Source organism: Larimichthys crocea, chromosome IX (assembly GCF_000972845.2).
Source record: "Larimichthys crocea isolate SSNF chromosome IX, L_crocea_2.0, whole genome shotgun sequence".
Lineage (NCBI taxonomy): Eukaryota > Metazoa > Chordata > Actinopteri > Sciaenidae > Larimichthys > Larimichthys crocea.
The window spans coordinates 414,460-426,899 of record NC_040019.1 but is presented as its reverse complement, the minus strand read 5'-3'; the positions used below and the strand labels follow the sequence as shown (position 1 = coordinate 426,899).

General features: G+C 39.6%; 1 protein-coding gene across 3 annotated transcripts; it reads right to left on the bottom strand.

Moving 5' to 3' along the window:
• Window positions 1-2,317: 2,317 nt before the first annotated feature.
• On the bottom strand, window positions 2,318-11,700 carry marveld2a (MARVEL domain containing 2a). 3 transcript variants are annotated; one of them, XM_019278669.2, is made up of 9 exons: window positions 11,576-11,700; window positions 8,381-8,472; window positions 6,914-7,888; window positions 6,467-6,687; window positions 5,663-5,701; window positions 5,373-5,548; window positions 4,929-5,100; window positions 3,778-3,828; window positions 2,318-2,950 (listed from the first exon to the last, which is right to left on the bottom strand). In XM_019278669.2, exons 3-9 carry the CDS (start codon window positions 7,869-7,871, stop codon window positions 2,831-2,833), a joined length of 1,737 nt encoding a protein of 578 aa, XP_019134214.2. In that variant the 5' UTR covers window positions 7,872-7,888; window positions 8,381-8,472; window positions 11,576-11,700; the 3' UTR covers window positions 2,318-2,830. The 3 variants fall into 3 exon arrangements, with proteins under 3 accessions (XP_019134214.2, XP_019134213.2, XP_019134215.2); XM_019278668.2 differs by having other exon boundaries at window positions 8,414-8,472; XM_019278670.2 differs by lacking the exon at window positions 8,381-8,472 and having other exon boundaries at window positions 11,576-11,691.
• Between the last annotated feature and the right edge of the window lie 740 nt (window positions 11,701-12,440).

The window sequence follows — 12,440 nt, the reverse complement described above, 5'->3', positions numbered from 1 at the left end:
TTACGAAACAATGCCGGAAGTGTTCAAGGAAATACAAAAAGGTTAAAACACAAAAAACAGCGAGTTTAAGTTCAATTAAATGAATTAAATCAGTTTAAACAGACAACAGAGAGACTGACACATAATTATAAATCAACATCTCATGAATAATTAATATTAATTATTGAATTTAAAATGTTTTTGTCTCTCAGAGACTTTTCTGTCCTAAATGTGACAAAATGTTGTAAAAGCTGATTAAAATACATCTAAATGCATCAATCAATCATGTTAATTAAATAATCAGAGCCTGTGAGGAGAAACTAATTTATACTTTGTGAGCTAAAATAAGAAAATTAAATGCAAATAAAGTATACTATATATAGTATATAGATGTATATATATAATATAATATATATATATATATATATATCTATCTATATATAAAATATATAATAAGAAAACTGATTCGCTGTTACGCAGCTCACAATCACACAGTGGATAAGAAATACTCATAAATAAGAAAATAAAATAGAATAAATGTAAAATTTAATAAATTCAAATAGGAAAGTATATAATAATACAATAATATATTTAATAATAAATAATAAGCATCTGATTGGGGTGAAGCTTTTATTCAATTAATCAAAGATTAAAATAAACAAATATTTATATTTCTTTTTTAATCATTTAGCTCAATATTTATGATGTATCTCTATTTTTAACTTCACACATTAAAATAAATAAATTACTGCCTCTAGTTATATTGTTACATTTATCTGATTATTGAGTTAAAGACGGCAACTTACAATAATTTTCTTTACCAATTAATTAGCTGATTATTTTCTTGATCAATCCATGAATAAATTTGCTGATATATTAAAACACAAACATATCATTTAAATATTAAATAAAGACAGAAAATCTTCACATTTTAAAGGCTGAAATTAATAATTATGATAAATATAGGGACTTGTTTTCTTTGTCTAAAGTTTCTTTTAATTGTTTCTTTTTTATCTTCCTGCCTGAGTTTTCGAAGAATAAAAGAAAGTCAACCACGTTCAGTCAGTACACAAAGCAGATCTGTATTCTGAGGACAGAAAGCACCAAGTGATCACTTAAATTATGAAAGAACGTGGACATTTACAGCAACGTATATATACAAACATGCTCGATAACATGAGGGAATGCAGACTTTACAACATTGATCCCATTTAACCGAGAGGTCCAGTGTGTGAAGAGGATTAAACAGACACATGAAGGCACTTCAGGATCTCTACGTGACTATAAAGTATAAAATGTTTAATCTATGAAATGCTAAGACTGTGTTACAACATATTCAGAACAAGCAGCACATGCAGATTTCCAGATCCAGTTACATATATATATAAAAAAAAAAGACAAAGTGTGCAATCAAAACAATCCAAACAATCGTCACAGGAGTTCGATAAAACCAGCAGGAGGAGGTGATTCGTAACGGACGAGCAGTGTTTTCTTTGTTTCAGATCATCAGGTCGACGTTCAGCAGAGGTAAACCACGTCGGTGCTTTCTCCCATCGCGTGTCATCGTGAAATAAAGTGGTAAAGCCTCGGCTACAATCATAGTCACAGTATCACACACACGTATATCCAGTTATTTGCATATTCAGACAGTTTTTTTACAAAGGAACAGATGAGCCGCTTTGGTTTCTGGTGAAGAGTTGCCCAGGAGACAGTTAGCTTAGCATAAAGACTGCAGTGTCGTGCCAGAACCGGAGCTGGGCAAGCGGCAATGTGAGGCTTGCTTGAGGTTGACTCACTAGTTTTCGATCATAAGTGATGTAATCAGAACAAATACTCGAGTACAGCTGTCTATATTTACCATGAAGCCTTGATCAATGGATGTTATGGAATATAAACGCACAAAAAACTGATTAATCTGTTGATTACTTTGACTGTAGGACATCAAAATATGTCATCACGGTTAATTACAGGTCTTAAAACGAGTTTTTGTCTCATTAAAATCTACAAAAACAAACAAAAACAGCCGGATCAGGGAGTTTTTTTGACATTTTTGCTTAAAAATTGAACTTAAATGATTAAAAAACATATTACATGATTAATTTTCTGTTAATTAATAAATCTATGAATAGTTTTAGTTTTTATTTTAAATCAAACAGAGTTTAATCTGCCAGTTTTAAAAAATAAAAACATCTCCTCACGTCATATTCATGTAATTAAAACATGAATATGAGGAAACAGGAGTACTTTTACTTTTGGTACTTTATCCTTTATGTTTAATTTGTATACTCTTATTAACTACCACAGTACTTGTTGATCTGTCCTTGTTTTTTTGACGTTCATATTTTTGTACTTCTGCTTCAGTGACAAAGTATTTCTACAGATGTATTTCTACTAGATGTAGTGGCATCTAGCACCAAAAGGTCTCACTGTATCTAGCCCCATTAGTGTTTAGTTTGTCCCTTCTGGGCTACTGTAGAAACATGAAGACGACCTGTTTCATCTGTAGATATAAAAGTCTCATTCTAAGGTAACAAAAACATAAAAACTCTGATTTTCAGGTGACATGACTGTGTAACTCTCCACCAGAAAGCAAACACGTGTATTTCCTCAAATGATGAATAATTCTCTGAAGAATAAAAACTTTGTTCCTCTTCCCTTCTACGCGTGGACTTTAAAAAAATAAAAATAAACGCACACACAAATCTTTGCTCGACGGATTTCAAACGACACAGCAAAGCTGGAAATCCCTGTCGTGCTCCTGTGGTCTCTGATACAAATGTCAGTTTCACCAGCAGCAGTGCTCAGCTGTCGGTGTCAGCTCTGTGTTAGTGGTCAGTAGTGTTTTCAGGGTTTAGCTGTATCCGTCGTTCCACTCCATCACTTTGTCGTATTCTTGGATCTTCTGTTTGATGTGCGACAGTTTGCTCTTCAGGTACTCGCAGCGCTCCTTCTTCTCCAGGAAAGTTGGATCCTGAGGTGGAGAGGCAGAAACAGACAAACCATCACTTTTAGTATTTAATGTATTATTTCCACGCTTCAGAACAGTCATGTGACTACGCAAGACTCTGATGCTGATGCTACGCTGACCTGTGATCAGCTGAACGGTGTCTCTGTCATTCGTACGTCTGTTCTCACACTATGTAACTTTGGGCTCCGGGTCGGGAGAAGTACGTAACGCTTTACGGCACTAAGTCACACAGCAGCAACTATTTCACTGATTCTGGTGAAACTGGATCATATTTTATGGAGGAAATGTTTTCTGGTTTTCCCTCTGATGTCCTCCGGCTGCTCCGCCTCAACTCTCTGTGATTTACAGAGTTTATGACGGACAGTGAAGTAAACTGTAGCTGCTGTTAGCTCAGATTGTTAAGTATTGTTTGGCATTTTGGACCACCGGGAAGAGGAGGCTATGTGGGGGGAATGCTGACAGGGGAACAGAGCTAGTGTCGTGCCAGAACAGGAGCTGGGCAATGTAACCAGGCTCAGCAGGGACATAATGGCAGAGGAGAAGAGAGTGAAGAGGACGCTGACGGAGGAAGCTAAGAAGAGAAAAGGAGAGAGTGAGCGAGCAAGAAGCCGCCGGACAAGAGTAAATGTGGGACTGACTTTTAGTGGTTGGTGAGAGCTTGGTGAAATAAAAGGCTGAAAGACAGACGCCGAGCTGGGCTGACTGCTGCTGGACTAGTCAGTGATATCAGCTGCTGCTGGGGACCTGGTTGATGTTAAACCTCTAGAATATAAACATGGGCAGCTGCTGTAGATCGTTCATACAAAACATCAGTAAGACGACAGACTCACATTTCTCTTCCTCTGGTATTCCTGAAGGATTCTGTTGATGCGATCGACCTCCTGCAGAGACAAAGAGACTATTAACCTCAGGCTGATACATTCAAGGGTTAAACACAGAAAATGCAGTGATGCTGTGAATCAGCATTCCTCCAGTGAAGGAATTTCAGGGTGGAGGGGAAGTTCAGCAGGAAGCGGGAAGTGCAAACAGAGGAAGTTAGACGACGGGGAAATGATGCATATTTTAACAACAAAAAGACTCGATGCTCCGGACACACAATCAGAGCTCACACGAGGCCAAACACTGATCCTCCAGCATCAGACTGACGGGGTGGAGGGAGGTGGAGGTAAAGTGTTTGTGTGGTGGCTCTGAAATCGAATTTCTCAATCAGCTTCTCAAGTGAAACATGTTCATCAGTCTGATGTTGCATATTTACTCCAGCAGTTGTAAAACAGGAGTCGTGTTTTCTCTTTGTGAGAGTTGTTGTTGAGGTGACTTGACTTCGTGGAAATGTGTCACGGTTGAAGCAAACAGTTTCTGTTTGTGCTCAGACATCGTGTGGCTGCGTTTCATTTCACTGCATGTTTACTCTGCGGCATTTTATACTGTGTAAAGATGTCTGAACAATTCAGCCCAATCAGCAGCTCAAGTATCGACTAAGTCTGTCATGAAAATCCCACCAGAGTAGGCCGTACACTGTCTGGTCTTGGTCTCGGTTTAGATTTAGATTGTGACACTTTATGTGGTAATGTTGTTAAAGCCCATCAGAGCCAACCAGGTGTGTTTCCTGTTGTGGGTCGTGCTTGAAAAATAAAAGTTTGATGTCTGAGACTTCAACGTGACACCAGATAACGTCTCTCTCGCTGTGCGATTGTTCATGGAGGACGATGTTTGGATTGTAAATCTGTTTTCTTTCTGAATAAAATTGATACTTTAAATATTATTGGACGTAAATAACATTGATTGTATCGTGTTAAACACACGGTATTGATATTTTTGACAGTCCTTAGCCTGGTGAAGCTACAGAAACTTTTGTTAAACTCTTCTTCGCTTCAGAGGTTGATCAGATGATGAGTAAACTGAGATCGATCATGTCGAGGCTGTAAAGACAGAGGACTGAGGATTATTTTGAAAAGCACAGGAAATGTGTGCAACCAATCACCATCTGGCTGGTGGGGTTCTGGGGCAGGCTGCGCATCATGGCGTCCATCTCGTCAAACTTCTTGAGGGTCAGCTGCACCTCCGCGTGGAGCTCTTTGTACTCGGCGTACTGGTCGTTAAACACGGCTCGGTACTGGTCCCGCTCCTCGTCTGAGTGGATCGTTGTGTATTTACTGCACAGAGGAAGGAGAGGACAGCGACTGATTAACATCAGATCGGACGCTTTCACACCTAAAACAATCTCAGCTGTGTTTGTCTGTTTGAGCTCAGTGGTGATCGAACAACTCGACCCAGGCCGGACGATCTGATAATAAGAGATGTAAATGTTTATGCAAATCATTAGGTAACCATGGTAACGCCTATGCACATCAGCACACGTGCACGGAGGTTTTCCATGACCCATCAGACAGTCAAACCGTGTGTTGTGTGTTTCCGTGACACCTACGCGATGTAGTCGGGCAGAATAACGGGTTTGGGGATGTGTCCCGATGGTATCGTTCCCTGTAAAACCTTCGGTGGGATCGCTCTCGGAGCGGCTCGGATGGGAACGACTGACGAGCCGTGGACCTGTTCTGGATCTTTGTCGTCAGGAACCGAAACTGGAACCGAAACTGGAACCATCTGAAGAGACGCAGCAACAACGACAACAACAACAACAACAACGACTATGTCAAAACAATCACGCAGATTCTGAAATAAACTCAAATGTGCAGATGTAAATTAACGGACGCTTACCAAAGAGCGCTCAGCTCGCATGTCGGACGTCGGATGCATCTGAAACATACAAAAATATTATCCAGTTCACAATCAGGATTTAATATTAAAGGAACAATTCTGATGCCACACCCACGTCCCCCAATGCTAGCCGTTTCCCTCCGTTCCCAGTCTTTATGCTAAGCTAAGCTAAGCTGAGACAGACCTGAGAGCGATGTCGATGTTGGACGAGAGGAGGAGGAAACAGGAGTTTCATATTTCGTATCTCTGTTACACACCAAGTAGTGGAAAGTATTTACTCCCATACAATGATTTAATTTACTCGAGTATTTCCATTTTAGGCTGCTACTCGACTTGTTTCAAGGGTAAGAATTGTACTTTTTACTCTCCTGTATTTATCTGGCAGCTTCAGTTACTTTTCAGGTTGAACTTTTATACAGAAACAGCTAAAATCATTTATTGTGTTTGATACAGCAGCATTACAATGAGCCATGCTGCAGCTTTTCATACTTGAAGTACTCTTTGCTGCTAATACTTCTAGACTTTTACTTGAGTAAAATGTTGAATGCAGGATGTTTTTTTACTGCGTGTCATTAGTACTTTTAAATAAAAGATCTGAATACTTCAGTAGAAATCCGACACCTTCTTGCACAGGTGGGATTAACAGACTCCACCTCCTCACTCCTCCACAGCCTGTGTGCAAATTATGTGGTTTGCTGTTGCGTGTGTGTGTGTGTGTGTGTGTGTGTGTGTGTGTGTCTACATGTTTGTATGTTCAAGTCCTCAGAGTGAGAGACTGGAACAACAGAAATGAAGAGCTCGTACCGCCTGGCCGTACTTCTCCCTGTATCTGCGAGCAGCTTCGTGTCTCCACAGCTTCAGACAAACCATGGAACCGATCAGATAAACGACCATGGTGACAAACAGGAAGATGATGGCTGCGGTCTGGCCCGCCTCCGTTCTGCAGAACGCCCCGTTGATGCCGTTGTTGAAGACCGGGTAGGAGCAGAGTCCTCCGCGGGTCGTGTCCCGGACATAAACGATGCCTGTAAACACAAAAAGAAATATGTTATGATAACCTACAGATGGTTTTGGTCTCTTCTTTACTTAAAGGGCCAGTGTTTCGTTTACAACCCCTCGCCTCACCCTCTTCTTTCTCGTGTGAAGGACAAACTACAGACTGCAGGTGTACATGTGATAGAAATTGACCTACAGATACTCACAAATAAATAAAAAAAAAATCGTTAACGTTAATAAAGAGGCACCACCTACCCGCTGCCATGTACAGCACAGCCAGTGACAGGTTTAAGGTGAACTCCGTCAGAGGCCACCAGGAGGAGTCCAGCAGGATGGTGCGGTAGTACATGGTCATCCCGAGCACCAGCATGATCACAGTGACCAGCCAGGCCAGCCCTGCCACCACCAACACAAACGGGGTCTTTGGACCCGTGTAGTAGGCCCCGCCTGTGACGCCGCCGTACATCCCTCCTCCACCGTAAGCTCCGCCCGGGGACGAGTATCCGAACATGTTGAACCACTCGTTGTCTTTGTGGATGTAGGCGCAGACGCAGGCGAACACGGCCGCTCCCAGCAGGAGCTCCACGCAGCCCAGAATCCTCAGCAGCCCCGCCCAGGACTTCATGAAGGCGTAGCGCAGATGGTACTCCTCCACTCGCTCGCTGTAGGTCAGACCCGTTTGGTAGGTGCGTCCTGACACTGACTCGTGGGCGTCGTGTAGTTCCAGAAGCTCCTTGCGTGAGTTGCAGCTGCTGCCTGAGCCTCCATAAGGATCCCGGTACGATCCCGGAACAGAGGGCGACTGTGGAGGCGAGCAGCGCACGCCCTCGCTGGTGCTGTTGTTGTTGTTGGCCGAGGAGCCCGACATGGACCACGGCTTGTTGCTGCTGCGGTTACTCCCTCTGAAGAAGTTCTTCCATGAGTCGGGGATGAAGCGGTGGACCGGTTTAATATCGAGGGCGGGGTCGAGGTCTGGGTCTACATTGTCCTCGCTGCCGCTGGGATCGAACTCGGGGCCCACGGGCGGCTGGTCCGGCAGAGGCGGAGGAGGGAGGGGGTCGGCGCTCTGAGCGTTGCGAGCCGCCCTCTGCTCCCTCAGCGGCGGCAGGTCGTCGGAGTCTACCCGGGGTAAAGAGCCATGCGGTACCTGGTCGTAGTGCGGCGCCTGGTGGACGCGCTCAGTGCGTCCGTAGAAGCCTCCTCCATAGGACATGAGGATGGTGATGGTCCCTGAGACACACAGACAAACAAACCAGCGTTTGTATGAAATATCGTACAGAAATGTTTCACAAATAATGATTCAATTAAGTTTCTATCGACTGATTCTGATCGTATGATCAGTACAAACCATTAACAGAGCTGAGCAGGTGAAGAAAGAAGAAAGCCAGAAGATAAAAACCAGATTCAGACGGACCAGAAATCCAAATTAGAGTCTAACAATCCCCCCCGGTACCTGAGGTCACCAAAAGCCCTCATGAGTGAAGATGATATCCCAGCATCCTCCATGCAAGTCAGGAATGCATTTTTGTGCCGCGTCCAAATTAACTGGCTCAGATTCCTCGTGGTGCTGTGTTTGTTGTCGTGATAACCGTTTAACTTACCGGCTGCGGACGGCACAAAAATACATTCCTGACCAATCAGCCCCTTTTTAAAAAAAAGCCCCATTATCTCCTTAAAGGATGTCGAAGAGGGTAAAAAATGAAATGAACTCAGCTTCAATACCTCTTTCACACGCAGTCACTCAACTCGACTTACATTGGCTTGCAGGTCAGAATGCAAACCTGGTATGAACGCGCAGTGTGCCGAGGAATCACCTGTGGAGACAAACAAACACGTGAAGGAGCTCCGACGTCTACCGAGCATTTAACTAATGAGAAGAAATACTGACTTCAAATATGATCCGAATACCAGAAGCTGCAGGATTTTCTGATAAAAAGACTCAAATCTGTGAGAAAACAGCGTCTTACAGAAGTGCTGTGGCTCTGCGGAGACAAATCTTCTTCTCCAGGAGCAAGAAAACATGTTTTATACTTTTGTTTGTTCCCACGTATCATGATTCATTCACCAGTATCTGTCAAACAATCGAGCAGCCCGGACAAACACCATCACAGTTTGTTTATAAATCTTCATTTTAAAGTGAGAAAAGCTGCAGAGTCTCACAGCAGATGAGTCGAAATGATTTGAAGCTTCTGGACAATCCAGACCGGCACCGAGAGGCTCATGGAGAGACCACAAGAATCCAGAATGAGGACACAGACCGCGCCTTAAATACCTCTCTTAGTCACTGTACTCATTATTGTTTTTATTATTTATTCAGCTCCATTAAAATGACTTCATACTTACTTATCTACTCACACTGCTTCTATAATAACTTCTATGAAATCTGAAAACATTAAACTTCGATGTAGATAATTAAATAATTCGTTTGAGAGTAACAGCCTGTGGGCTCTAATTATTATTCTGTTTTAATTGAACTGTTGATTGAGTTGTGTGAGCTCACATAAAAACATTTCACTCTGATTGTCTCTGTATGAATAATATGTGACAGATTTAATGAACTGAGTCGTCACAGGAAGTTTCACTGCTTCGTTTACTTGTGGTACTTTTACTTCAAACTGAAGACTGAACAGTTCACATCACTACATCATGTCATACTACTACTTTATCTAATCCTGTGTGTTAATAACATCCCTCCTCACACAGAATATAATCTGCAAACTCATCTTTAAATTAATAATAACATCTCTGGACACGCCGCAGCGTTTAAACACTTTAAACAACGCGAACTTCCTTTTTTATTTGAATGAATCTATTTTAGTTTCTTAAGTTTTTAAGACACTTTAAAACAAAGTTATTTAAACTTATGTGAACAACTGAAACTTAAAAAAAGTACGTTCACACGACTGATCTGAATACCTCTTCATGTCCTCATATATTATATAAATGTATTGTTAATATTTCCAGACAGTAATTATATAGATACGTTAAACAACTTGAAGCTCATTTATTTTAGTATGTTTGATTTTATTTATTCTTTTATATCCTCTCAGTTTTGTCTCGAGAGACAAAAACAGTTATTAAACAACAACAAGAGGAGTACTTTTACATGACTGTGATACTTTTACATGACTGTGATACTTTTACTCGAGTAACAGATCTGCATACTCCTTCACCTCTTTACGTCCTAATATATGATCGATGTATTGTTATTATTTCTGGACGTGCTGCAGCAATGAAAGCTTGTTCATTTCATTTGTTTATTTCAGTTTTTTCCATTTTATTTTGAACCTTTTTCTCAGTTTTTGTCTGTGAAACATAAAAAAAGTTATACGATCAATTTATTGTTAATATTCCCAGACACGCTGCAGTAGATTCCTTAAGCAACTTGAAGCTCATTTATTTTAGTATTTATTTGATTTAATTATTCATTTATATCCTCTCAGTTTTGTCTCTAGAGACTAAAAACAAGTTATTAAACAACTTAAAAAAAAGAGGAGTACTTTGACATGACTGTGATACTTGTACTCGAGTAACAGATCTGAATACTCCTTCACCTCTTTACGTACTAATATATGATCAGTTTATTGTTATTATTTCTGGACGTGCTGCAGCATTGAAAGCTTGTTCATTTCATTTATTTATTTCAGGTTTTTTCCATTTTCTTTTGAACCTTTTTCTCAGTTTTTGTCTGTGAAACATTAAAAAAAGTTATTTAACTCACCTGAAAAACTAAAAAAACACAACTTAAAAAAGTTACTCTGATACTTTTACTCGAGTAACAGATCTGAATACTCCTTCACCTCTTTACGTACTAATATATGATCAGTTTATTGTTATTATTTCTGGACGTACTGCAGCATTGAAAGCTTGTTCATTTCATATATTTATTTCAGGTTTTAGTAAATTATTTATTTCTATTTCCATTTTCTTTTGAACCCTTTTCTCAGTTTGTGAAACATAAACAAAGTTATTTAACTCACCTGAACAACTGAAAAAACACAACTTAAAAAAGTTACTCTGATACTTTTACTCGAGTAACAGATCTGCATACTCCTTCACCTCTTTACATCAGTTTATTGTTATTATTTCTGGACGTGCTGCAGCATTGAAAGCTTGTTCATTTCATTTATTTATTTCAGGTTTTAGTAATTTATTTATTTCTATTTTCTTTTGAACCTTTTTCTCAGTTTTTGTCTGTGAAACATAAAAAAAGTTATTTAACTCACCTGAACACAACTTACAACAAGTTACTCTGATACTTTTACTCGAGTAACAGATCTGAATACTCCTTCACCTCTTTATGTACTAATATATGATCAGTTTATTGTTATTATTTCAGGTTTTAGTAATTTTTTTATTTCTATTGAACCTTTTTCTCAGTTTGTGAAACATAAAAAGTTATTTAACTCACCTGAACACAACTTACAACAAGTTACTCTGATACTTTTACTCGAGTAACGGTGTGAGTACTTCTTCACATCACCTGTGTGTACTTATACACGACACAGAGCCTCGTGCTGTGAGGTACATTAACATATAAACATGCCAGGTGTGTGTGTGTGTGTGTGTGTGTGTGTGTGTGTGTGTACCTTTAAGCCGCACACACACACAGGGCTCGGTTTGCTTTTTTAAAAACTGTTACAACACTCAGATTAAATAACTTTAAGTTTTTAAAGTTTTTAATCGAGCTTTAAGATGTTTAATGAAGTTTTTTTTAAACCGGTTTGAGCCGGTTAACAGCGTTAACGTGACCGTTAAGTTCCCGGTTTGACTTTTCGACGGTTGAACGTCGCATTTTAAAAAAAAACAGCTAACGGCTCCTGATCGATACGTGATCAAACACGCTGATTATCGGTTATTAATCGGTGTAAACACCGTGTGTGTGTGTGTGTGTGTGTGTGTGTGTGTGTGTGTTACCTGTTAGTTTCCCTCCTCTTCCTCTTCTTCTTCTTCTCTCTCATCTCAGTAACGTTAAACCAACAGGAGGACACCACGTGACCTGCCCATCCCCGTGACGTCACTCAGACAAACAAGAAGCGCACCTGTTTTCTGCAAAAAAAAAAAAAAAAAAATGTTACCTGCAAAACTGATACTGTGAATAATCTACTCTGTGATTACAAGTAACTTTACTCGAGTACTGGGATTGTATTGGGTTTTTTTTTTAAAGGCGCAGTGTAAGATTTAAGGACTGTATTTTCACAATAAGGCAAACATGGAATATTATATTCATAACTAGGATGTCATGCATGTATAATCACCTGAAAATAACAATCTTTTTTTATTTTTGTTACTTAAAAATTATACTTTTATGTACAGTGGGAGCGGGTCCTCTTTTTTTTTTAAAGGCGCGGTGTACTGTATTTTCAGAATAAGGCAAACATGAAATATAATATTCATAACTATGATTTCATGCATGTATAATCACCTGAAAATAACAATCTTTTTTATTTTTGTTACCTAAAAATGATACTTTTATGTACAGTGGGAGCAGGTCCTCTTTTTTTTTTTTTTTTTTAAAGGCGCAGTGTAAGATTTAAGGACTGTATTTTCAGAATAAGGCAAACATGGAATATAATATTCATAACTATGATTTCATGCATGTATAATCACCAATCAATCTTTTTTATTTTTGTTACTTAAAAATTATACTTTTATGAACAGTGGGAGCGGGTCCCTTTTTTTTTTTTTTTAAAGGCGCAGTGTATAATTTAAGGACTGTATTTTCAGAATAAGGCAAACATGGAGTATTATATTCATAACTATGATTTCATGCATGTATAAT

Coding starts and splice junctions, on each gene's coding strand:
- marveld2a (XM_019278669.2), bottom strand. CDS start 7,871: ATGTCCTATGGAGGAGGCTTCTACGGACGCACTGAGCGCGTCCACCAG. Junction 6,688..6,913: donor TGTGCTGTACATGGCAGCGG/GTAGGTGGTGCC, acceptor TTGTGTTTACAG/GCATCGTTTATGTCCGGGAC. Junction 5,101..5,372: donor ATTCTGCCCGACTACATCGC/GTAGGTGTCACG, acceptor TCCTCTGTGCAG/TAAATACACAACGATCCACT.